Source organism: Crotalus tigris, unplaced genomic scaffold, assembly GCF_016545835.1.
Source record: "Crotalus tigris isolate CLP2741 ecotype Arizona unplaced genomic scaffold, ASM1654583v1 scf7180000020745.601501, whole genome shotgun sequence".
Classification (NCBI taxonomy): Eukaryota; Metazoa; Chordata; class Lepidosauria; order Squamata; family Viperidae; genus Crotalus; species Crotalus tigris.
In genome coordinates this window covers 433,663-459,146 of record NW_024098162.1, presented here as the reverse complement: position 1 = coordinate 459,146, position 25,484 = coordinate 433,663, and the positions used below count along the sequence as shown (strand labels likewise).

Genomic DNA, 25,484 nt, shown 5'->3' with positions numbered 1-25,484 from the left:
AGAAAGAAGATACCTTGTATTGGATCAAGATTTTTATTCAACAGACACTTTTCAAAGTGTTAACTCTTCCTTTCTGAATGGACCATTTTACTGATGGGGCAACAAGATAATTTAAGAAAAGAAGATTTAGTCCTGGAGAAAGCATCAAGGTACACTGGAGATCTTGATCTAATGGTAGATCAACATGTATGATCTTGAAGACTAAGCAATTCGTGAATCAGTCTTTGATCTCAATTAATAGTCAAAAATGAACTGAGATCCGCAAACTTAAAAAAAAAGACAACTGATGCTCATGTTTGAAAGCAATTATAGAACTCAAAACAAACTATATCTATGTTTAAAAGAACTAATTAATTCTTTTAAACCATGAAGATATCAAGTTAATCTCAGTGTACAAATACAAGACACAAAGCAATAACTGCAAAAGGGATCACAAGTCCTAGTGGATGATCACTTAAATATGAGCCAGCAGTGTGCTGCAGCCTGCCAAAAAAGCCAATGCAATCCTAGGCTGCATTAACAGAAGTGTTAGTACCACTTTATAAGGCCTTGGAAAAACCACACTTGGAATACTGCGTGCAGTTTTGGTCACCACGATGTAAAAAAGTTGTTGAGACTCTAGAAAGAGTACAGAGAAGAGCAACAAAGATGATTAGGGGACTGGAGGCTAAAACATATAAGGGTTGCTGGAATTGGGTATGTCTAGTTTAATGAAGAGAAGGACATGATAGCAGTGTTCCAATATCTCAGGGGCTGCCGCAAAGAAGAGGGAGTCAAGCTCTTCTCCAAAGCGCCTGAAGGCAGGACAAGAAGCAACAGATGGAAACTAATCAAGGAGAGAAGCAACCTAGAACTAAGGAGAAATTTTCTGACAGTGAGAACAATTAATCAGTATAACCTGCCTTCAGAAGTTGTGTGTGCTCCATCACTGGAGGCTTTTAAAAAAAGATTGGACAGCCATTTGTCAGAAATGATACAGCCTCTCCTGCTTGAGCAGGGGTTTGGATTAGAAGACCTCCAAGGTCCCTTCCAACTCTGTTATTCTGTTCTGTTACTTCTAGTTTGAGCTCTCAGATAACACTGCTCCCAGCCTTGTGGATCACCATCTAGAACCCCTTATTCTTTTTTTATCCAGTAAAGGGATTTGATTGATTCCCCTCTAACAAAGGTAATGATTATTCCTGTTGTTGAAATGTTCATTTAGCACAAAAAGGTCACCAGTCACTATTGCAGTGCGGCAAGAAGATAAAAAACATTTTTTTTGGGGGGGGAGATGTCATAGCTGGAGATATATGTCAGCAATTATAGAGCTCTACTTCTGGATTTCTACCCTGCAATGTTCCAGAAAATGAAGGATAGGGAATATTAGCTAAATATCATTCATTCAGTTTGGATAGGCAAACTTATTGCTGTAAACATTGCCAGGGAAATATTGAAGGGGGGTGGGGGTGGTTATATCTAGTGGTTCCTCTACTGCCAACTGTGGCACTGCAACCTTTTATATAGGACCCAAAGACCAAGTCAATAATTAATGGGGCACCCATTTTATATAGTGGTGTAGTGGTTAGAATGCAGTAAGTCTTGGGGATCTGTAGCCATGGTCCATGGCCACAAAAGGTATTTAAAGATGGTCCGTGGTGAAGAAAAGTTTGAGAACAGCTGCCTTTGGGTATTCCACTGCTTTGATTTGCTGTTAACTGTTAACCTTACTGAGATGTTAACAATTCAACAACAGCTCAGTCAGGGAAGCTGGTAGAGCAGCACAAATCAAACTGTTACCTGGAGCCCATCTTAAGCTACTGTAAGGACCCACCCCACTTTGCATCTTAAGAAGACAGAACTCTTGGAATAATTCTTCCAACAGGAATCCTTTATTAAGAGAAAATGGTTGCAGGCGTTCTAGACAGGACTTGGGGTCCAAGCTCTCCAATTCAAGGTTTTAAGGGTTTCCCCAGTAGCCCCACCCAATCAACCCCCTCTTTCAGCGACAGTCTCAGGCATTACACTTCCACCCCCTTTTCATTACTGCCCGGCTGGATGGAGACTTCAAAGAAACTACATGAAAGGAAAATGGCCCCATTCTTATGGTTAGTTCTTTTGCAATACACACATTCAGTTCCTTAGAAGTATACTGAAGGAAGTGAGGGCCATAAAGCCCCTTTGTTCTCCCCCTTCTCTTCCTCTTATGGCAGAATCCAGAGAAGGCAGAATTGGGGTTTTCTATATTTGATAACTAAAAATGAAATATAATTGGATTCTGACATCCGGCCCCCTCAAAAATAAGAGAGATCTACCTGGAAGAAACAAAACAGATATAAAAGTTAGTCAGGCTTGTTAGGGTACTCTGTGTGAAACTTCTTCAATAGCTTCGGGGCTCTGACATGACGTTTATGGACCTACTCGTTTTGTGAGGCAGGGAGGTGTTTCCAGGCAATTAGGTACTGAGTTGCTCCATGATATCTCCTAGAATCAAGGATTTCCTTTATTTCGAAGTGTTGTTCACCCTCTACCATGATTGGAGGTGGTGGTGGTGGGATTTTTGGCCGTAACGCTGACTGATGCTCTCTTTTCAGCAAGCTGCAATGAAAAATTGGGTGTATTTGCCTGAGATTTTTTGGTAATTCTAATTCTACTGTTACTGGGTTTATGATTCTTTTAATTGGAAAAGGCCCTATATATTTTGGTCCAAGTTTTTTACAGAGTTGTAGAGACTTTAGGTATTTTGTAGATAGGTACACCATTTCACCTATAATGAATGGTGTAGGCTCAATCCTTTTATCGGCTTGTGCTTTGTATGCCTGCCTAGCTTCATCTAGTGCTTTTCTAACTATTGGCCAGGTGTTTTGTAGTTTTTCCATCCATTCTTTCAGTGATGGGATCATTGGTTCATTTGGGGTTAATTCTGGCATGGGGCTGAAACTTTGACCGTTGGCTATTTGAAAAGGAGTGTAGCCTGTGCTGGAGTGGACTGCATTATTGTAGGCAACTTCTGCAAAAGGGAGTAAGTCCGTCCAATCACTCTGTTGGAAATTTAAAAAACATCTCAAATATTGCTCAAGTACTGAATGACAACGTTCCGTTTGTCCATCTGTCTGAGGGTGATGGCTAGATGTCAGTCCCTGAGTGGTCCCTAAGAGGGATAAAAATTCCTTCCAAAATGCAGACGTAAATTGCACTCCCCTATCAGAGATGATGCGTTGGGGTGCCCCGTGCAATCTGTAAAATGTGCAAATGAAAAATTTGCAGGCCTTTGCAGTGGGAATCTTTTGGCAAGGGATAAAGTGCACCTGTTTGGAAAACAAGTCCGTGACTGTCCAGATAACAGTATTCCCATTGCTTTCTGGCAATTCCACTATAAAATCCATGGCTATTTCCCTCCAGGGGGCTGAGGGACTTGCCACTGGTTGTAATAGCCCTGGCGATTTCCCTTGCAACCTCTTTGCGATGCACAGGTTGGGCAGCTGGCAACATAACTTTCTATGTCCTTTTTTATTGATGGCCACCAAAATTGCCGTTTAATTAAGTGTAAAGTTTTTACAAATCCAAAATGCCCTGCTGATTTTGTGTCATGGCAAAGCTGCATGAAAGTGATTCCTTGGGTTGTTGGTATATATAACTTTTCCCCTACCCAAGGCAACCTGTCTCTCATTGTGCACACATTTTTGTTTTTCTGGAACCATTCATCTGTTTCCAAACTTTTTCTGAATTCAATTCCAGTTTGGCTGTCCAGTTGTGGTTTTAATTTGGCTTGGGTTCTTGTGGTTACTGGTGCTGCCAGTTGTGACTCTGCCATTATTGGTCTAGAGTCTGTGGTTCGTGCGCTGTTATATTGGGGCATGCGAGATAGTGCATCTGCCAGGAAGTTCTTTCTTCCTGGTAAATGTTTGAGCTTAAATTGGAACTGGTGAAAATGCTGGGACCAGCGGGCTTGTTTGGGATTGAGTTTCCTGGAAGTTTTCAGGGCTTCCAAATTTTTGTGATCGGTCCACACCTGGAAGGGGATTTTGTTGCCTTCCAGGAACTGTCGCCACGTGAGTAATGCCCAACGTATCCCATAAGCCTCCTTCTCCCATACGGGCCAGCGCTGTTCTGTTTCCGTGAGTTTCTTGGATGTATATGCACAGGGTTGCAATACTGCATCATCATTTTCTTGTAATAGCACAGCCCCCACTGCCACATCACTTGCATCTGCCTGTATTATGAAGGGCTTGTCCATGTCTGGGTGCCTTAGTACTGGTTCGGCAGAAAAAAGTCTCTTTAGTCTCTCAAACGCTGCTTGGCACTCCATTGTCCATGTTAGTGGCTGGCTAGGTTTTACTGAGGATGCTCCCTTCGTTTTTAGTAAGTTAGTGAGGGGCAAGGCTATCTGGGCAAATGAGGGGATGAATTGGCGGTAAAAGTTTGCAAAGCCCAGGAAACTTTGTAGTTGCTTTCTTGTGCGGGGTGGTGCCCAATCTAATACTGCTTTGACCTTCTCTGGGTCCATTTCAATGCCCTGGGGGATATGCGATAACCTAGGTAGTCTATCCTTTCCTGGTGGAATTCGCATTTTGAGAGTTTGGCATATAGGTGGGCGGCTCGCAGCTTCTTTAAAACCACTCTGACAAGGTTGACATGTTCCTCTTTTGTTTCAGTGAAGATAAGAATGTCGTCCAAGTAAACAAGGACCCCCTTAAACAGGTGCTCCCTTAGAACGTCATTGATTAATTGCATAAAGACTGCAGGGCCCCCTTGTAATCCAAATGGCAAGATTTTGAATTGATAGCACCCCATGGGGCAGTTAAATGCAGTCTTCCATTCGTCCCCTTCCTTAATTCTCACGCGATAGTAAGCTTCCCTTAGGTCTAGTTTAGAAAAATTTTTCCCTTTCGATAGGTGTGACAGCATGTCTTTCATGAGGGGCAGAGGGTATAGGTTGCTTTCACTGATTGTATTCAGGGCCCTATAATCCACGCATAAACGTAAAGAGCCATCCTTCTTCTCTCTAAAAAGGACCGGGGCAGCCACTTTAGGCTTGGCTGGCTCAATGAAACCTCTCTCTCCAGGTTTTTTTTTATAAATCTTTCCATTTCCTCCTTCTCCTTTGGGCTCATGGAGTATAATCTGGGCTTCGGGAGTTTTGCCCCAGGCTTGAATTCAATGGTACAGTCTGTGGGTCAGTGGGGGGGGAGCTCATTTGCCCTCTCCTCACTGAAAACTTCAGCAAGGTCTCTATATTCCTCTGGTATTTCTGTTAATCTTTTTTCCTCTCCTATGGATGCTTTTTCTATTCTTGATTCTGGTAGCCTCCCTTGGGGTTTTAAGTCCATAGGGTCCCCCTTCGGGAATTTGATTTCTGTCGTCCTCCAATTTACCCAGGGGTTCCATTTTTTCAACCATTCCATCCCTAGAATCATTGGGCATTCCATGCCTGGGGTCACCACAAACGTTATGTCCTCTTCATGTTTGCCCAGGGAGAGGTGTATTGGTAGAGTGGCTAGGGTAGCTGGCACCCCCCCTGCTATGGATCCATCTAACTGGCCAAATGAGATTGGTTGTTCCAGTCTCCTGGATGGGATGCCCAGATTACCCACTAGTGTTGGGCTAATGAGGCAGCGGGTGCAGCCAGAGTCTATTAAGGCTTTCACCTTCACAGCTTCGGGCATGGGGGGGATTAATATAGTCACTGTCTTGAGGATGGGTGTGATGTGTCCACTTACCAGGGGTTCGCCCTCCGAGCTGTCATCTGAGGCATCCACCGGCCCTGTGGTGTAGGCTGGAGTTCTTTCCCCTTGGTGAGCAGAAGTGGGGGGTTCTGCAATTTCCATCATTCTCATGGCAGTTTCTTTTGGCTTAGCTGAAGACGTTGATTGGAGATCTGTCTGGGTTGTGCTGGGGGGCCTTTGAGTGGCATTCTACAGCTCGATGCCCTTCTCTTCCGCACTTGAAACACCCCATTTGCTTCTTGGCTGTATCCGATGATTTCACCGGTTCGTGTGTCAGCTCAGGCGGGGGGCGGCTCCATTGTTTTCCTCGGCGGTGTCTCTTCAATATGTCGATCTCTGCTTCCTCTGCCAAGATGTACCATTCCTCAAGTTGGTGTGGGTCCCCTCGGGGCAGGCAAGCGTCATATAGATCATAATTTAGTCCGTCTTTGAAATGGCTAAGGAGGATGTCTTCTGGCCAGTTCAGTTTGCTGGCAATGGCCCGGAATTCTTGTGTATATTCAGCCACCGGGCGTTTGCCTTGCCTCATTGTTTTTATCCTTTCACGGGCTTTGCGATCAGCCAGGGGGTCTTCAAATCGTCTTCTCAGAGAGGACATGAAACGGTTGAAGTTACTGAGTTCTGGGGCATTGGAGTCATGCAAGTTCACCACCCAATCTGCAGCCGGTCCATCCAGGGCAGATTGCACGATCCGGATGCGGGCTTTGTCGCTGGGAATGTCCTGCCCGTATTCCTCCATGTAGCTGAGGACTTGGGTTAGGAAAAACCCCAAGCGTGTTGGCTCCCCTTTGAATTTCACCTCCAACGGCGGACATCTTGGAATGGATCGGTGCCTCCGTTGTTGGTGGTAGTGTCTTCCGTCCAGATTGCCATCTGTGGTCCGGTAGGGGGTGGGGACTACTGGATCAGCAGATGTCCCCGGGGTTGCAGGTTCCATGTCCCCCTCGGTGTCTCTCCCTTTGCGGCTCCAGGAGCTGGGGCGACCGTAGGGCTCAGGATTCTCCTCTCTTAGGGAGCTGAGAGTTCTCTTCATCAGGTCAATAGCTCTCTCTAGGATCCAGTCTGAGTACGGTGCCCAGCTTTCTCCCTCTTCACTTGCGTGCAGGGATTTCTCCATCTCCTGCTTCCATTCTGGTTGCTTGGTCCCCTGTCTCAGGGTCACCTTTCTTGATCCCTTTCCCCACTCACTTTTCTTTCCAACGCCCATTGACCAGCGAGGCTTGTGGTCCCGTGTCTCCACCACTTCTTCTCCTGAGGAATCTGACCTCTCGGATCCCAACATCTGGCAAGGTTCCAATTTGGTCAGCGGCTCTCTTTCCAGGGAGTTTTCCCCCTCTCTTGCTCCATTGTCTGACATGGTAATTTTTTGCAAAATCCCCCGGCAAGGGTCTCCCTTCCAGGTGGATTAATTTTGCAAGTCCTGTCTAATGTAAGGACCCACCCCACTTTGCATCTTAAGAAGACAGAACTCTTGGAATAATTCTTCCAACAGGAATCCTTTATTAAGAGAAAATGGTTGCAGGCCATAGCCATAGCCCCACCCAATCAACCCCATAGCCATAGCCCCACCCAATCAACCCCCTCTTTCAGCGACAGTCTCAGGCATTACATTCCCACCCCCTTTTCATTACTGCCCGGCTGGATGGAGACTTCAAAGAAACTACATGAAAGGAAAACGGCCCCATTCTTATGGTTAGTTCTTTTGCAATACACACATTCAGTTCCTTAGAAGTATACTGAAGGAAGTGAGGGCCATAAAGCCCCTTTGTTCTCCCCCTTCTCTCCCTCTTATGGCAGAATTGGGGTTTTCTATATTTGATAACTAAAGATGAAATATAATTGGTTAACTGCAGAGAAAATCTCTAAAAGCCATTAAAAGGTATTTAATGGGTGAAGAAAAAGGTTGAGAACCTACTGCTCTGACTCTTTCAATAAAATTTCCCGTTTACAGTTTGACAAGGCTCCAAAGGTGCCAACTAATTATGTTTCTATAAATTCAACTGCAATCTTCCCCTCCTCTTTCTGCCTGAAGTTGCTTATCTGATTAAGCTCCTCCAGAAAACAGAGCTGGTTTGTTATCTTTGCAATTGGCAGGAGCAGCAGCAGCCACAGCCACTGTGGTTCTCATTTCACTTAAAGCCCATCTTATTAGAAAGCCACTCCACCAAATGTATGTCAATTGCGTAGTAATGACATTGAAGTAACTAACTTAGGGAATGAGTATTGCTTTCTTTGAATCCCACTGTCTGCTATTAAGTCTATTAAGGATTTATAGGTAAATGTTGTCAGTTTGTTCCCTTTTCACAGTAGATTCAGCTTATTGAATTTTTACTTGGGTTACAGCAGCTTGATTATTTTTGGATTCAGAAACTGAAGTAGAAATAATTTATTACAAACACACACATACCAAAAATACAAACTAATAATGGAGATGATAATCCCATAACTCAGTGATGGCGAACCATTTAGAGACTGAGTGCCCAAACTGCAACCCAAAACCCACTTATGCATTGTCAGGTGCTGGGTGGGCGTGGCCCATTGGGTGTGCGTGGCCCATTGGGTGGGCGTGGCTGTGTTGGTAACGGCAGACTGGGTGGGCCTAAAAAGTTCAATCAATTCTAACTTTGCAAGATCTTTTTTTTCCACGAGAAGTTGAAATTGACTGATTGAACCTTTTTTTTTTTTTTGCACACAGCGGTGGAGGCCTAAAGCAAAAAGTTTTTATAAAACCCAGCTGAAGGCCTAGTTCTGGGGCGACGGTGCGCGTGCCCAGAGAGAGGGCTCTGAGTGCTGCCTCTGGCACCTATGCCATAGGTTCGCCACCACTGCCATAACTCATAAATGTATTAAACTGGAGCAGCACAGTGAGGTTTTAAACTAGATTTTCCCCCCAATAGAAACATAGAGTTAATTTATTATGATAGGTCTGAGTAAATACATCAAGAGGCTCTTTCAGTGAATCTACTTTCACTTTTATTTCTGTTAAATAATCTACAATTTACAAAGCAGTCTGCACCATCAGTAAGCTTTGCCTAGACATGAGATCTGTAATTTCATTTTTAGAGGCCTCTTCCTGACAACTTTTTGGAGTACATGCTGCAACCAAACCTGCTGTAGCTGCTTCAAGAAGAAGAAACTGTTAGAGGCCCAGGGAATTTGGTTTCTCATGTTGTTGGTAGAATGGTCCACTATACTTTCATCTTGTGAGTCCCAATTCAACGCATCATTTTTATCTTGAGTCACTTGGTTTATTAATAACCCTAATGCTGATGTTGTCATTACTTAACTATCTTCTTCAGCCACCTTTTTAAATTCCATGAGTTCTTGTTGCTTGGATGGTTTAAGTGATATCTACATACCAGAATTAATTCTTATCATGTTTTCCTCTTTTCCATGCTGCAATCTTCTCTTAATGGTAAAATATACTTTAAATATGCTGGGTTCTCACCCAGTGATAGTATTGAATACTAGCGTTAACTGTTGAGAAAATTACATAAACCGCCATGGTCCCAAAGCTGGATGTCCCAACAGTATTGGGGCAGGTTGAAGAAGGATTCAAAATGCTGGTAAAATCCTCCTAATTCTCAGTTTTCAAGTAGTAGAGATGTCCAAAGCCATGACTACCTAAATGCCTGTTCCCAGGAAATGAAATAATTGTAGTACACGTTTCTTTGCTAGCCAGAGGAATGTATGCAACTGGTTCCCTTCCCATTTGTATCCTAATTGTTTAATCCAATACTGCTATGCCTCATATCCCTTTCTAATCCCACATAATATGCATTGCATACACAATATACTAAGCACAATTTATCTTTTTTTTTTTTTATTGAAAGTTTTATAAATTTTACAAAAAAGGAAAAATAATACAAAACAAAAGACAACATATACAGAAAAATAAAACTAAACAATACATATATTAAATAAAAAAAAAAAAAAACCCCATCCCCCAGCCCTCCCAAAAAAAAAAAAAAAAAAAAAACCCTCCCTTCCCCCCCCCCTGAGCTTCCCAGAGCAGAATATAGGCTTAAAAAATAAAAATAAAAATTAAATTAAAAACTTTATATTTATATATATAAAAAAATTATCTATAATATATATGAAAATAAAACTTATGAAAAAACTATATAATATTTTTGTATACCCAATCTAAATTGTATAAATTTTATCCATTTATCCCAAACAGCAAAAAACTTCTCTTGCGTTTGTTGCTTTAAGAAAGCCGAAATCTTTGCCATTTCTGCCAGATAAGCTACTTTAAGAAACCATTCCTGCAATGTAGGCAAAGATTCCTTCTTCCAGTATTGTCCTACTAACAGCCTAGCGGCTGTGATCAAGTTTAACATCAATACAACCTCCTTTGTATCACAATCTGTAACAATACCTAACAAAAATAATTGCGGAGTAAATTTTACCCTCCTTCTAAAAATTCTCTGGATATTCCACCATATTTTAATCCAAAATGCTTTTATCTCTCTGCATGACCACCAAATATGATAATAAGAAGCCTCCTTATAACCACATCTCCAACATTTGGGTTGCACGTCAGGATACATATAAGACATTTTTTGTGGATCAAGGTGCCATCTATAAAACATTTTATAAAAATTCTCCCTTAAGTTCTGTGCTTGAGTAAATTTGACATTTCTCACCCAAATAGTTTCCCAGGTGTCCAATAAAACTGGCTCACCAAAATTCTGCGCCCATCTAATCATACAATCTTTAATTAGTTCCGTTTCTGAGTCCAATTCAACTAAAACCCCATAAATTCTCTTAATGTGGGTTTGTCTTTGATCCTTCAGTTGCTTAATAAGGTTTTCATCTTCTCTAAGAAAACCCACCTTACAATCCATCTTCCATCTATCTAATAATTGCCTATATTGGAACCAAGAATAAGTAAAATTTTCTTGTGCTAACTCTTCCCGTGATTTTAATTGCCAGTTTTGTCCATCCCATTTAAGTAACTGTCTATAAGACACCATATCCATTTTAACCCCTCTTTTTATTCCTTCTATCGCATGCCAAGGTATAGCCCATAATGGTACTTTAAAATCACTTTTATAATATTTTCTCCAAATCCTAAGTAAAGAAATTCTTAAAATATGAGATTTAAAAGCCCAATCTATTTTTTTTATTAAATATTAAATAGGCATGCCACCCATAAAGTAAATCCCATCCCTCTAAGTAAAGTATCTCAGAATTTGTCAAATTTACCCAATCACTAATTAATGTTAAAACCACCGCATCATAATATAATTTCAAATTTGGTACCTTAAGTCCACCCCTCTCACGGAAGTCTTGCATAATTTTAAACTTAACCCTTGGTTTTTTCCCTGCCCAAATAAATTTGTTGAGACCCTTCTGCCACTCATTTAAATTAATCTCATTTTTCAAAATTGGTAACATTTGAAACAAAAAAAGAAACTTGGGTAGAATATTCATTTTTATCACTGCAATTCTTCCCATGAGGGATAATTGCAACTTTTCCCAATTCTTCAAGTCCTTCTGTACCCTGACCCACAACCTTTCATAATTATTTTTAAATAATTTTGCATTAGAAACAGACAGCATCACCCCCAAATATTTTACCTTATTAACAATCTCAAAACCCGTCAAGTTGACCAAAATCTGCTTCTCCTGACTCGACATATTTTTAGGTAAAATTTTAGTCTTATTTACGTTAATCTTAAAACCCGAGACCAAACCATAATGATGAATCAACTGTAATAAGTTTACTACAGAATAATCAGGTTGCGACAAAGTAACAACCAAGTCATCCGCAAAAGCTCTCAACTTATATTCTTTTTTATTAACATATATTCCTTTAATTTCCTGAGACTCTCGAATTTTGATCAATAATATTTCCAATGTTAAAACAAACAACAATGGCGATAAAGGACACCCCTGTCTAGTACCTTTCTCTATTGTAAAAACCTCCGACAAACCTCCATTAACAATAAGTTGTGCCGTTTGTTTTTGATATATTACCGTAAGGGCTTGTAATATCTTTTCACCAAAATTCATTTCTTCCATTACTCTTAACATAAAATGCCAATTCAATTGATCAAATGCTTTTTCAGCATCTAAAAATATGAGCCCTGCAGGAACTTGGTTGTTCTTGTCTAAATATTCTAGTAAATTAATAATTTGTCTGACATTATTTTTCATATACCTTCCTGTTATAAATCCTGATTGATCTTTATGCACAAGATGATGCACCACCCTCATAAGCCTATTTACCAAAATTTTTACAAATATCTTATAATCCACATTTAAAAGAGATATAGGCCTGTAATTTTTTGGTAGGGTAAGATCTTGATCCTCCTTTGGAATCAATGATATAAAAGCACTACGCCATGAAGGAGGAATCTCTAAACCCTGTAAAATACCATTAAAAAGATCATGTAATGGTTGGATCATCTCCTCTATTAGAACTTTGTAATAAACAGCTGTTAACCCATCCGTACCCGGTGCTTTCCCTAATTTCAATTGTTGAATTGCTGAGGTAATTTCCTCCTTAGTAATTAAACCATTAATTTCATATTTCTGATCCTCAGTCAGTTTAGGAAAACTTGCCTCAGCTAAATATTTATTTATATCTAGCATTTGTATATTAGTAGATTTATATAGGTTTTGATAATAATCCAAAAAAGATTTTTTAATCAATTCCTTCTGAGAAACTAATTTACCCTTATAGTTTATTTTCTCTATTATTCTTTGTCTCTGTTTCTTTCTTAATTGATAAGCCAACCATCTCCCAGGCTTATTGGCATTACAAAATGTATTTTGTTTCATAAATAATAAGTTGGTTGCAGCTTGATCTGCTATCAACATATTAAATTGTGACCTTAATAACTTTACAGATTCTTTAATACTCTCATCAGAAGGATTTAAAATCAAAGCCCTTTCTTTTAATTTAATTTCATCTTCAAGTTCTCTACGTTTCTGAATCTGATTTCGCTTATAAAAATTATTCATTTTTATCAAAACACCGCGCATAAATGCTTTACCTGCATCCCATACCATTGACATTGAAGTCCCCTTATACATATTCAAAGCAAAATAGTCCTTTAAACACTCCTTTAGTTTTTGAACATTCTTTTCTTGTCTAAACAAATTTTCATTAACTCTCCAAGATCTTCTTTCCTCTTTCTCTTGAATCAGCTCCATCCAAACTGGACTATGATCCGTCAGTGATCTAGGAAAAATCTTTACATTCTTTACTTTATTATACAAGTCCGTGGTAATCAAGAAAAAGTCAATTCTTGAAAAAGATTGGTGTCTATCAGAAAAAAAAGTAAAGTCTCTCTCCTCTTGATTACGTTCCCGCCAATAATCCCTTAATTCCCAGTCTTCTTTCATGTCAAAAAAGGCTTTAGGTAGCCTTGCTTGTTTAAGAAAAGGAGAGGAACCTTTCTTATCCCTTAGTGTATCTAAGACACCATTCCAATCACCCATTAATACCACTGATCTATAATCAAGCAAAGTTATTTTTTGATGTAACTGTTTATAAAATTGTTCCTGTTGTTGATTTGGAGCGTAAAGTCCAACTATAAGTACTTTCTTACCATATATACCAAGTTCAATCATCACATATCTCCCCTGGGGATCTGATTCTACCAGACAAGCTGGTAGGTTTTGTTTAACATATATAACAACTCCCCCTTTCTTCCCAGGAGCAGGAGATATAAAATGAGATCCCAAACGAGCATTAACTAAATATTTCTGGTCTTTAAGTAAAATATGAGTTTCCTGTAGACAAATAACATCATTGGTATGTTGCTTCAAATAATAAAAGATTTTTTTCCGTTTCTGAGGAGAATTCAATCCATTAACATTCCAGGTCAAAAACTTTGCCATCTCCCTTGGCACGCAGCCTGGAGAAGACACCATCAAAATCTGACAGAGCTGCGTGTGTTGCATAACTCTTGGGTCTTGCTCCTCCCACCGGCGGTGAAGCACTTCCAGGAGAACTCTCTTTGGGCTCTTTTTTACGTTGCTCCTTCTCTTTACGCTTATAGGCTGCACGAGTCATCCTCTGCTCTTTAGCCTCCGTCTGGCGTTGCTTTGCCACTTCTATCATCCCTGCGGAAACCAAATCTAATGCCTCAGATTGCTGCTCAGCTTCCTTACCACTCAAAGATTTCCGACCAGATGAAGTTGAGCCTGCACCCAGGACCGAAGTATAAAAATCTCTAGCTTTATCAACTGTGTTCAATCTGTAGCGTGTCCCAGCATGGCTCAAAACAATACCCATCGGAATTTCCCATCTAAATGGCATCGATCTAACTTTAAGCTCATTGGTTAAAAAAGCAAAGTCTTTTCTACTTCTTAAAATTTTGGATGGGATTTCCTTTAGAATGATGACATCTTGGGCGGCAATCTGAAATCTTTTGTTGTAAAAGGCTTGTATAATCTCATTCCGCAGGGACTTCTTTGTAAAGTAAATCACCACATCTCTAGGCAAATTCTTCTGCTTAGCAATCCAGGAGTTGAGTCTATAAATTTTTTCCACTTCTCTCTGTAATTCTCCTTTATCCATATCCAAGGCCAGCGCCAGATCAGTAAGGACCACCTCCACCAAATCTTGATTGATATCTTCCTTGAGGCCTCTAATCCTCAGGGCATACTCCATCTGTCTATACTGAAACATCAAAATATCTTCTTGTGAGGAGTCCACCTTCCTTTCCACGTCTTGAATTTTGTCATCCAAAGAGTCAACTTTGTCTTCCACTTCCTCAAGCCTTGCGTCGAGCTTAACCACCACAGTAGCCAAACCTGAAACAGCTGCCAATATATCTTGTCGTAGTTCATTATTATTTTCTTGCAATTTAGACTTTATCCCCGTTATCTCTTCTTTGAGATCAGATTTAATTTCTGATTTAATCTGTGAAACAAATTGATTCATTTCCTCTCTCATTTGAACTACAATCTCTCCCATTATGCCTCTAACCTCTTGTACTGAAAGTCCAGGTAGAGGAGGGGAGGGTGGTGGCTGAGCCGGTGGTACATGTTTAGATTGTTGTTGTAGCTGTGCAGTGGAAGTTATAGGAGAAGAAATAACCTTAGGTGCTGAGGAAGGCTGCTGCCTCTTTGAAGCCATTTTAAAAAGCACAATTGTCACTTCCCTTTCCCCTCCAGCCAAAAAGGGAGGAGGAAAGAAAAAAAAAAATTTTTAAAAAGAGACAAACTATAGTCATTAAAAGTCCAGAGTAAATCCAAAGAATAAGTAGTAAAAGAGCAAACAGTTCAAAAGAAAAAATTCTAAACCAAAAGCAAAAGCAGAAGCAAAAAACAGTCCTTAGAAAGGGAAAGTAAAACAAAAGAGAAAGGAAAAAAAACTCCGACAGTTTCAAAACGCCATCTTAAATCCTTTCACTAGTATAACAAAAAAAAGGAGGAAAAATAGTAAAAATCAAAAGATAAAAAAATAAACACCTAAAATATAACAAAAAATCCTTTAAACTGCTCCGTCCGTTTAAAAATTACTCACCAAAATGCTGTAAACACGGAGATAGAAGCGGCGGTTTCTTTTGCTTCCTAGGAAGCAAAAACAGCTGGGAGGCGGAGATCAGCAAGAGCTCCGAGGGAACACTCCTTTCACCCCCTCTAGAAATAAATCCAGAGGGGGTTCAGGGGTTCTACCTCTACTCTTGCGTTCTCTGTCCCTTCCCTTTGCCCGGGAAGGGATTTCCGAGCCGCGGGCCAGCTGATGCGCGCTGCGCTCCGCGGCTCTGACACTTCCCCAGCTGGACGGCTAAAAGCTAGCCGCCATCGCCGTCGCCTCCCACCGGAAGCTCAAGCACAATTTATCTTGACATTTTCCATTTCCCTCTTCAATGTATGCATTAGAATAGAATAGAGCTGGGAGGGACCTTGGAGGTCTTCTAGTCCAGCCCCCCGCTCAAGCAGGAGAACCTATACCATTTTAGTCTCTTCTTAAAAACTTCAGTGTTGGAGCATTCAAAGCTTCTGGAGGCAGATTGTTCCATTGATTAATTGTTCTAATTGTCAGAAAATTTCTTAGTTCTAGGTTGCTTCGCTCTTTGGTTAGTTTCCATCCGTTGCTTCTTATCCTGCCCTCTGGTGCTTTGGAGAATAATATGACCCCCTCTTCTTTGTGGCAGCCTCTCAAATATTGGAATACTGCTATTATGTCTCCCCTATTTCTTCTTTTCTTTAGACTAGCCCAGTGTTTTCCAAACTTGACAATTTTAAGCCTTAAAATTGTCAAGTTTGGGAAACACTGGACTAGCCAGACCCAAGTCTTCATATGTTTTAGTCTCCAGGACTTGGATCATCTTAGTTGCTCTTCTCTCAGCCTTTTCCAAGGTCTCAACATCTTTTTTGTAGTATGGTGACCAAAATTGGTTGCAGTATTCCAGGTGTGGTCTCACTAGGGTTTTATAAAGTGATACTAATACTTCGCGTGATCTTGATTCTATGCCTCTGTTTATACAACCCAGGATTGTATTAGCTTTTTTGGCTGCTGCTGCACACTGCTGGCTCATAGTCAAGTGATCATCCATTAGGATTCCAAGGTCCCTCTCACAGTTACTGTTTTTTGAGCCAGGTCTCGCTTAATCTGTACTTATATCTTTGATATTTCCTACCTAAATGTAAAACTTTGCTTTTCTCCACATTAAAATTAATTTTGTTTGATAGGGTCCATTGTTCCAGTTTGTCAAGATCTTTTTGAATACTCAGCTTATCTTCTGGGGTGTTGGCTATTCCTGCCAGTTTAGGATCATCTGCAGATTTGATGAGTTCCCCTTCTATTACCTCATCTAAGTCATTGATGAAGATATCGAAGAATATTGGGCTTAAGATGGAGCCTTGTGGTATCCCACTGCTTACTTCTGTCTATGTGGATGTAGTATCATTGAAGACTACCCATTGAGTACGGATTGTCAGCCAGCTACAAATCCATCTGGTGGCGATGTTGTCTATTCCACCTTTTTCTAGCTCACCAAGCAGTAGATTAATTCCTCATTGTTCTTTTTTGTTTTGCTTTTTAATGCATGCTGCTTTAAATGTGCGCACCAGATGCCAGTCATTTGAGCATCCAGTTGATCAGAATCTCATTTCTCTTTAAATATCACTGTAGCTTGAAAAATTGGCAGAATAACTGCTTTCTCATAAAGTAGGTAAAGAGTTAATCAGACATTCTCATATAAATGCTTGTAATTGTTTATAAACAATTGGTTCTCTGAGTATATGAAAGACAAAATAATTTATTACATGCATACCAAAAGTGCAAATCAATAATGGAGATCATAAACACATAACTCTTAAGTCTGTTATATTGCAGCAGCACAGTGAAGTTTTAAATTAATTTTTTTCTCAACAGAAACATGGAAATTATAATGTTTTTGCTATTACATATCAGAATTTGGGAGAAATCATTAAAATATCACAAAGTGATGTACAAGGTTTTAAACTGAACTTAATACAAATGGCTTATTCCTAAACAATTTTATGGAGGATGAATCTGGATAGATTTATTTTCTGTAGTGGAAGGAGATACTCGGCAGTAATTCCTTGAAATGAGACATTGTCTTAGTGAAAATGTCCAAGGAGATCTGTCACAATTTTCTTCCTTGGGATTTAATTAAGGAATGGAAAATGAGGGAAGCTGCAGACCACGGGAGGCTGGACATTAATTAAATACATGCAGCTTGGGACAACTGGTAACTAAAACTGTGCAAATGAGCATGGCACTTTCTATTAATGATAATTTTCTCAGGATTTTTTCCCATTGAACAAATTTATAATGCAAATGCTCTTTAATCAAGGGGAAAATGGATCTATGTGACTGTAATGTACACATATGATAAAATAGAATGTGAATATTAGAGGGAGAGATTTGTGCTTCTTGCTTTGTTGCAATTGTCGAGTATAAAGTTCATTTATTGGAAGGTGGAAGCCATCTTTTCCCTATTGCAGGATCCTTCTTTTAGGTAGACTTAAATTAGTAATTTGTTGTTTCTGAATCTGAATTCATTTTTTCTTTCCAGCTCTGCAAAATTACTTAAGGCTTGTTCTGAATGTAAAGAGCTAGATTACACTAAAGTTGCAATACCTTCTTCACAAGTAAGTACATTCCAATTTCAATACAAAAACAACATCTTATATATATTTCACAGTGTATATATTTCACAGTATATATTTCACAGTGTAATTGCAATTTATATTGTCTTTTTTACCTGGAGGTTACCATCTTCCAAAGTTTGCAGGTAATCTTCCCTTAACTACCATTTGTTCAGTGATCATTTAAAATGATGATGGCTAACAAATAGTAGTTACAACCAGTCCTTGAGATTATGGCCCTTGCAGCTGCCTCCTCGTCCATCGCTTCCACGGTCCATTTATAAATTTTTAGGCACTTGGCAGCCCACCAATTACAACATCTCGGCTGCCAGCATTTACTGCACTTACTTCAACTCTTCCCTTTCTACCTATCTCCCCCTCATTTTGTACTTTTGACTGCCCTGCACTCCACCTTCACTGACCTTCACTGTGTTTTTCCTGCTGCTGGAAATTTAATTGTAATTTCTAGTTATGATTTTCTAGTAAGATGACATCTGTTGCCAGAGAATGTTGCCTCTCAAATCTTTATCAAATTGTATATACTTGAACATACATATATTCTATTTAGTCTGGGGGTATCTCTTGAGGGATTACCGCTGCTGGACTCATAACTACTGTTGGAAGAGCAGGTGGAGACCATTGCCAGGAACCTTTTTGTTCAGGTCCAACTGATATGCCAGTTGCAAACCTTCTTGAGCAGGAACACCTTGCTATAGTGACTTATGCCCTCATCACTGCACATCACCATTACTGCAATAATCTCTAAATGGGCTGCCTCTTAAGACCACTCAGAAGATGCTATTGGTCCAGAATGTAGTGGCCTATGTATTGTCCAGTGCTCAATGGTATAACCATATGACATCAGTTCTGAAGAAGCCTAAGCTTGGGGTCTTAGTAGTAGCTTTCCAAGTATAATTCAAAGTACTGTTTTGGGATAACTCCTTTAACTGGATTTGTCACATCTAAGGCATCTCTACCAGAATAATTTGTTGATAATGCCCCATTCCTGGGAAGTTGAGGTCCAAAGCCCAGGTGCTTCTCTTTGCCCCAGCCTTCTGAAATGGTTTCCTCATAGAAGCGAGGTTGGTTCCATTAATAGCCTTTTGAAAGGTAGTTAAAGGTATTTGGTGAAATGTGGGGTTGTTGGGGTTGTCTTACATTATTTTAATGTTAACTTAATTTTTACTTCCTGTGTACTATGGAAATGTATTCTGGAGGGTGAGCATAGAGGAGAACCATAACAAGGAAACTGGCCCAGTGATGCATAGGAGGAAGAAAAGCGAAATAAAAACTGTTTCTCTTTCTGACAGAAAAACATTCTGCTTAATTACAGAACCAATCGCCGAACCAACTAGTCACAGAACCACTATGGCTTTTCTATGGTGTATTTTTCTAGCTTAACCCACTAAGCAAAAACTTCAGGCGTATGAAGTTTTACTGGGACAAATTGAATACTTTGTTAAATTTAAAAGTTGTTGAGGATACGACTCTCTCATTTTTTTTATTATAGAATAGGAAGCTCGTACCAACATTTACAAAGTCAAAAAAATCATTGATTAAAAGACAAGAAAGAAATTTTGAGGAAACTACAGCAATTTTGACAAAAGAGGTATGAGCCCAATATTAGCAACAAACTTTCTGCTTGTTTACAATGTAATAGATGTATAATATAATAGATATTTGCCACCATAAAAAGTGCTTGTGGTTAGATAAAATAGAAATATTTCAAAAGCAATGAAATACAACTAAGATTATATTTTTGCTGCTATTTGCAATTATTTATTTGTGCAATAGTGGTGTTTTGTAGATGCATTTCTAAAGCTAAGCATTTTCTTGTTCATGTTAAGCATGATATTAAAATATTTTTATTCAAAGTCTTATTAAAAATATTTTCATTTAAAGGCCTTTTTACAATAAATCTCAATTGGAATATATATGCTAGCATAATTTTATGTATTTGATTTTGATGACTCCTGACTTTGACTCTAGGCAGGTCATAAAATAAGGAGTAACATTCACACAAGTGAATAGGAATACAATAAAAATTAATCCAAAAATAAAGACTTTGTAACAGTGCTTTTATAGCTATATGGTGAATTTATAGTCACTGATACTAGAAAAAAACTTGGAGGTGGTGACAAGGATCAAAATAGAAATATTGGATAATTAAACAAATATATTTTTATGAGGTGAGAAAAAATATTCAGAATATGCTAAATATTTGCACTTCTTATCTATTCCTTTTTTTTTGCCTTTTGAAAGGATCAACACATGGATAAAAATGTATCTAGAATAGCAGTAAATACTGTCCAGAACTCAGCTACATCTGCAGAATTAACAATGACAAAAATGGAGAGTGCTAGTGATCAAATAATCCCTCATTGTGACAAAATAAACGAAAGATTAGATATAAAAATACAAGATAAATATGGAACTAGAAAAATAAACAATAATATCGTATCAGAATTATCTGATTCTCAACGAGAAGCAGGGATTGAACCGAATTCCCAAGCAAGCAACTATGAAGAAGAAATGTCACAAAAGCAAGTTTCTTTTTCTCTATGTGCATCAAGTAATAATGATGTGAATAATTCTGAAAAGAAAGCTCTCCCTATAGAGCCACTTAAAGGCCAACTGGCGAAACAGATGAATGTAAGCATGTTGCCAGAAAATAGGAATATTGACCATATTAAAAGTGGCCAAAATGAAGAAGAGCGTCTGGATAGTTCAGACGCAAATGTGCAAAAAGATAAGTCGATGCAGAGTATCTTGAAAGCAGATGAAATAGATGACCCTAGCTGGATTAATAATGGAAATTGGGAAGATTCACATTATTCTGAGTGCATGGATAGCCAAACCCAAAAGGTGACCAGTATGATTCAGCTCCCAGTTATTACAGATATATTCATTCCTACATCAGGAAAATTGAACAGTTCTCCATGTACAACTAGTGCAAATAAACAGGGAAATGCAGATGCCAAAGAAACAGAGAGACTTCCAAATAAAAGTGGAAAAGCTGAAGAACAAAATGACAACTGTAGGTGTAGCAGTATTGAAATTTCTGCACCTGGAGCCTATAAATCTGTACTGATTAAAAAAGGGTCTGATCAGCAGAACCTCGAAACAAATGGCAAACCTGTAGAGAAAGGCATTAGAAGCATAGACTCTTGTAGAAAAGTGACAATTCTTGCAGAGCAAAATAACATCAAAAACCAAGGTATTTCTGGGAAAGGCTTTCCATATGTTCAGCCTGTTGATCCTTATTTAGAAAAGGGAGTGGATCATTCTGAACCAATTTGTGACCAGATCGTTTTAAAAGGCAATCTGATTTCCTCACAGTCTAATGAGGATGTTCTACCCAAAAGCAGAACAATTTCATTGGAGGATACTGCTGGCACAAAGGAAAGCGTTTATAACTCGACTGAACCAAATGTTCCTACTCTGCTGATCCAAAAAGAGAATACAATTTGTTCTGAACATTTGGTGTTAAATATGCAGCAATCAGAACTCAGTGGAAATAATTTGATTACAGACAATATTATGAATGCATTGCCAAGCAGAAATGTTGCTGAGAAAACAGTGATTGAGGTTTCCAAGGCAGAGGCAAATCCAAGGAAAAATTTCTTCTTTTCCGGCAATATCTATATGGCAGATGAAGAATCAGCTCAGTGTGAAGGAAACGGGAGCAAACCTGACCAGGTGGAAAGCAGCCTTTCCTCTGTAGAGATTCTTCCACCACAGTTGTTCGGTGACCCTAGTAAGGAAATTAATGCTCGGTCAAAAATGCAAGGGTCTTTTGCTGCATATGGGCCAGATTCCAGCATCAGTGCACCAAATGGTCTTGACCTGGTAGCTCAAGCATATTCTCCTTGCCTAGAATCCTTTTCTCTGGATCTGGAATCTTTGCCTGACACTCAGTTGGAAGGCATGCTGGAAAGCCATGGTGTCGAATTTCAATCTCAGAAAGTAAGCTGACTACTAATGACTAAAAATTTTAAAAAGTGCTATTAATTGCTATTCAGCAGAATAGACGAGGCCTAAAAATTTGATTAATATTATTAATGGTGCTTAACTCCTTCACAATTAAAAGTCAATCTCATATTGATTTGGAAAGCAATGGTCTTGTATTTTATTTATTTATTAAATTTATATGCTGCCCATCTCACTCTGCAAAGCAAATCTGGACAGCTTTATATACGGTACTTTATTATATATTATATAACTTAAATTCTTGTCATTTAAAAACTAAAAGAGTCTTTGAGGTTGAACCCTTAAAGCTGGGGATATCATTTATAAAGTGCAGTAGTTTCATTAAAATTGAGGTGCATTTTTTTCCCAATATGTTATGTAATTTTAAATGTTTTGAATGAAAAGTGCTGCAATTAATTGCTGAGATGATAGATCAAATCCCAGTTTTCATTTAGTTCCATGGTTTAATCCAAGCTCCCCCCACTTTTTTTCCAGAAACATTCAGCTTCGTTCCTTTATTCTCTCATTTCTTAGTTCTATTGTGTGCTTTCTTGGTGGCATCTGAGTGCAAAAGAGAAGTCTCTTTCCCTTTTATTTTAATCCATTTCTAATAAGTTGAATTAAGAGATGGCTTTCTATAGTTATCTTCCTCCTCTTCATTTATAAAGGGTAGCAATAGAAGGAGGATGGGAGAAAAAGAAATTAAAAGTGTCATGAATTCTGGAAATAGTGGAGAAGAAAAGCTTGCTAGCAAATTACCCTGAAAATGAACAAGGTTTATTCCCTTGCCACATAACAGATCCTTCCCAAACAGCTTAATCTCAAAGCTAACTGGAAAAGATCTTTAAAAATTCCTACACATAATCTCAATGAGATTGATTACTAGCAGAATAAAAATGAAAATGACACCATCACCTCCAAGTAAACTCTTTGTTATGTAGAATACCACTGTATCTCTGCATTTCTTTCCTTTTAGACATGTGTTCTGAATGATTTACAGACATGTTTCAAGGACAAAAGTAATCAGTACATCACAAGGAAACAAGGAGAAAATAAAATCTCAGCCCCTGATTCTACTGAAATACATGCAAATAATATCAGGTATGTCGGTTTCCTAATGTGAGTTTTTATTTTACATTCCACGTGGTCTGATTAAACTGAAAGGTCTGCATTTTTTATACACGCACAGACACACACGTTAACCTGTATTTAAGTAAAACATTATGCTAACATTCCATTTTTATCTACTCTTTTTCGTGCTTTCAGCAGACTGTTAAAGAAAAAAAAGCAAAATAACAAAATATAGAATTAAAACATGCTTATTCTCAAAAGGATGTCCACATTGAGTGTAATAACATAATAATGTTTGGCAGCTTTGTACTGCTCCTTTGTCCTATATTAGGCATTTGGGGGCAGAAAGTTTTATGAATAAGATATCTAAGATTTGGTGCTAAAAGCACTTGCTAAAAACATATTTAACATTAGAATGTAGTCTAAAATAGCAGCCCCCAACCTTTTGGGCACTAGGGACTGGTTCTGTGGAGAGGAGTTTTTTCCTGCATCGGAGGTTTTGCATGCTGCCTGCATCCTGTGAATGGGGCTTCGCTTGTTGGCACGGCCCCGTTTCTGGCATGCCACAGCTCGGTGGGGATTGGAGTCCCTTGCTCTAAAATGTATTGAAAAATGAATTTTAAAAAAATTGATGCCTGATAGTCATTTGACATTTAAGGGCATTTTTACAGTTGAAAAACCACTGATATGCCATTGATCTGATGCCCTAATTCTTTTATCATATTTTTAAAAAAAAATCAGAGAGAAAATGAAGATGATTTGTGATCCATCCAAACAGGAAGATGCAACAGAGGTTGTTTATGGACTAATTAAAGAACTGTCTAATCTCAAGTAAGAATATATTTCTTTGTTATAAAACACAGGAAAAGTTTAAATATAGTAGGTAGCCATCTTCATAATACCCATAGCATGAAAGAGACAGGTTCTTTTTATAAAAGATTTTGAATTTATCACTTTCAGAGGTCTTTGAAATTAGTTCAACAAACAAATGAACTTATGCGATATGACCAGAAGTTTTCCATTGGTCTAGATATCCTTGCCTACTAACTGCCTCGCTTAGCAACCGTTCAGAAATACGAATAATAGGTTGCATAAACAACAGCTTGCACTCAGAAAATTGAACTTTTCACCAGACAAATCAGTAGAGAAACTAATTCCCAGAGAAGACCTATTAAAAATCAGAATGCATAACACCACTGATTGTCACTTATAACTTGCAACTCAAGGCATTAAAACATACAACTCATATTGGGCAATGACACTGCACTTTCTCTGGTACTGGGTGGCAGTTCATGCTTGTCTAAAGAAAGCCATCAAACCTGAAGTGGATTCTCATGAACACCAAGAAGTGATAACAGCAGGAGACCCCACAACAAACCTATGGCTTCCTGTTGCTCACAAATCTTTTATTTCATCTCCCCATATTAAATTCACATACATCAGATGGTGGCAACAAAGAATGGGTTTTTAACCCATTATAATTGCTAACTGATAAGATACCAATACTTGCAATCACGGCATCTGCATTTGTAAAATCACTCTCTTCCTCTCTCTTTAAATTTTACATCAGTTTAGCATCTGATGAAATGAGCCTTAGTTCACAAAAAAACATATTCCTTTTATTAAAATCTGTTAGTCTGAAAAGATGTATCAGACTCTCCCTGATTTATATCAAAGGTTGCTTGTACTGTGTCTGAGCATTAATATATTTAGGATACTCCTTGGTGAGACTGAAATGCCCACTATTTGTAATATAAATAATGGCAATAGATAAAATGGAAACATAAGATCAGACAGTATTTTGATAAATGTCATTCCCTCTATCTCCTAGTGGAGGAAAGTATAAAAGATACCCAAGTAACAGTACTGCTTTGACACTATATAAAACCAAAAGCATTTGGAAGATTATTTTATGTAGGAAAAACCAACTCAAGAGTTAAGCTGTAACATAAATACAATATTTAGAAATTAACTATCACCAGATTCAAGAAAACTATCAATGTATGTTCATTTTTAATTAAACTAGCATGAGGTTTACTGAAATAAAAGTTAACTATATGGATGTCTGCTTTTTTTTAAAAAAATATGGTAATGGTTAGGAATTTAGATAACTGTGAAGCAAGACATATTCTGGCCTAATAAGGATTAAATGGAGCTTTGAATTTCAGACTCTGGTGGTTTTTTTTGTTTGTTTGTTATGCCTGTACAACAGTGGGAATTCATAATTTGATTGTTACCTTCTTTCCAGCCGGTTGACCATGAGTACACATAGAGATCTGGATTCCTTCAAGAGACTGAAGTCTCGGAGAAACAAACAACATGGGAGGCTCCTATCCCACAGCATTAGCAATGTGACAAGTATGGCTTGTACAGTGAAAAAGAAGAGAGAATTATAACGTGTAGATTTTGTTATTCCCTCGATATTTATAAGAACGTTTGCTCTACTATTTGACAAGTTTCCTTAGCTATGTCAGCCTATCAGGAGGCATGGTATTTATTTTCTAACCGTCAGTTATTTTTCATTTCAATAAAACAGATCAACATAAAAGTAAATTTAACCTTTGCTTCAGCATCTACTTGGGTTATCTCAATTGAGAGAAGAATTAAAGCTAATATCCTGAAATAAAACTTTCCCACTGCTCTTCCATCTCT

At 38.6% G+C, this 25,484-nt stretch overlaps 1 protein-coding gene across 6 annotated transcripts in view; it reads left to right on the top strand.

Moving 5' to 3' along the window:
- BRME1 (break repair meiotic recombinase recruitment factor 1) overlaps nucleotides 1–25,484 on the top strand; it is a 33,957-nt gene that overhangs the window by 5,416 nt on the left and 3,057 nt on the right. For 4 of the 6 annotated variants that reach the window (XM_039368350.1, XM_039368352.1, XM_039368348.1 and 1 more), the window contains 6 exons: nucleotides 17,720–17,795; nucleotides 19,303–19,401; nucleotides 20,055–21,758; nucleotides 22,738–22,862; nucleotides 23,574–23,663; nucleotides 25,081–25,190. In XM_039368350.1, coding sequence (XP_039224284.1) covers nucleotides 17,720–17,795; nucleotides 19,303–19,401; nucleotides 20,055–21,758; nucleotides 22,738–22,862; nucleotides 23,574–23,663; nucleotides 25,081–25,190 — 2,204 coding nt within the window. Of the gene's footprint in view, nucleotides 1–16,489; nucleotides 16,603–17,719; nucleotides 17,796–19,302; nucleotides 19,402–20,054; nucleotides 21,759–22,737; nucleotides 22,863–23,573; nucleotides 23,664–25,080; nucleotides 25,191–25,484 lie in introns of those variants that run through there. The other 2 variants (XM_039368353.1, XM_039368349.1) reach the window with 2 other exon arrangements.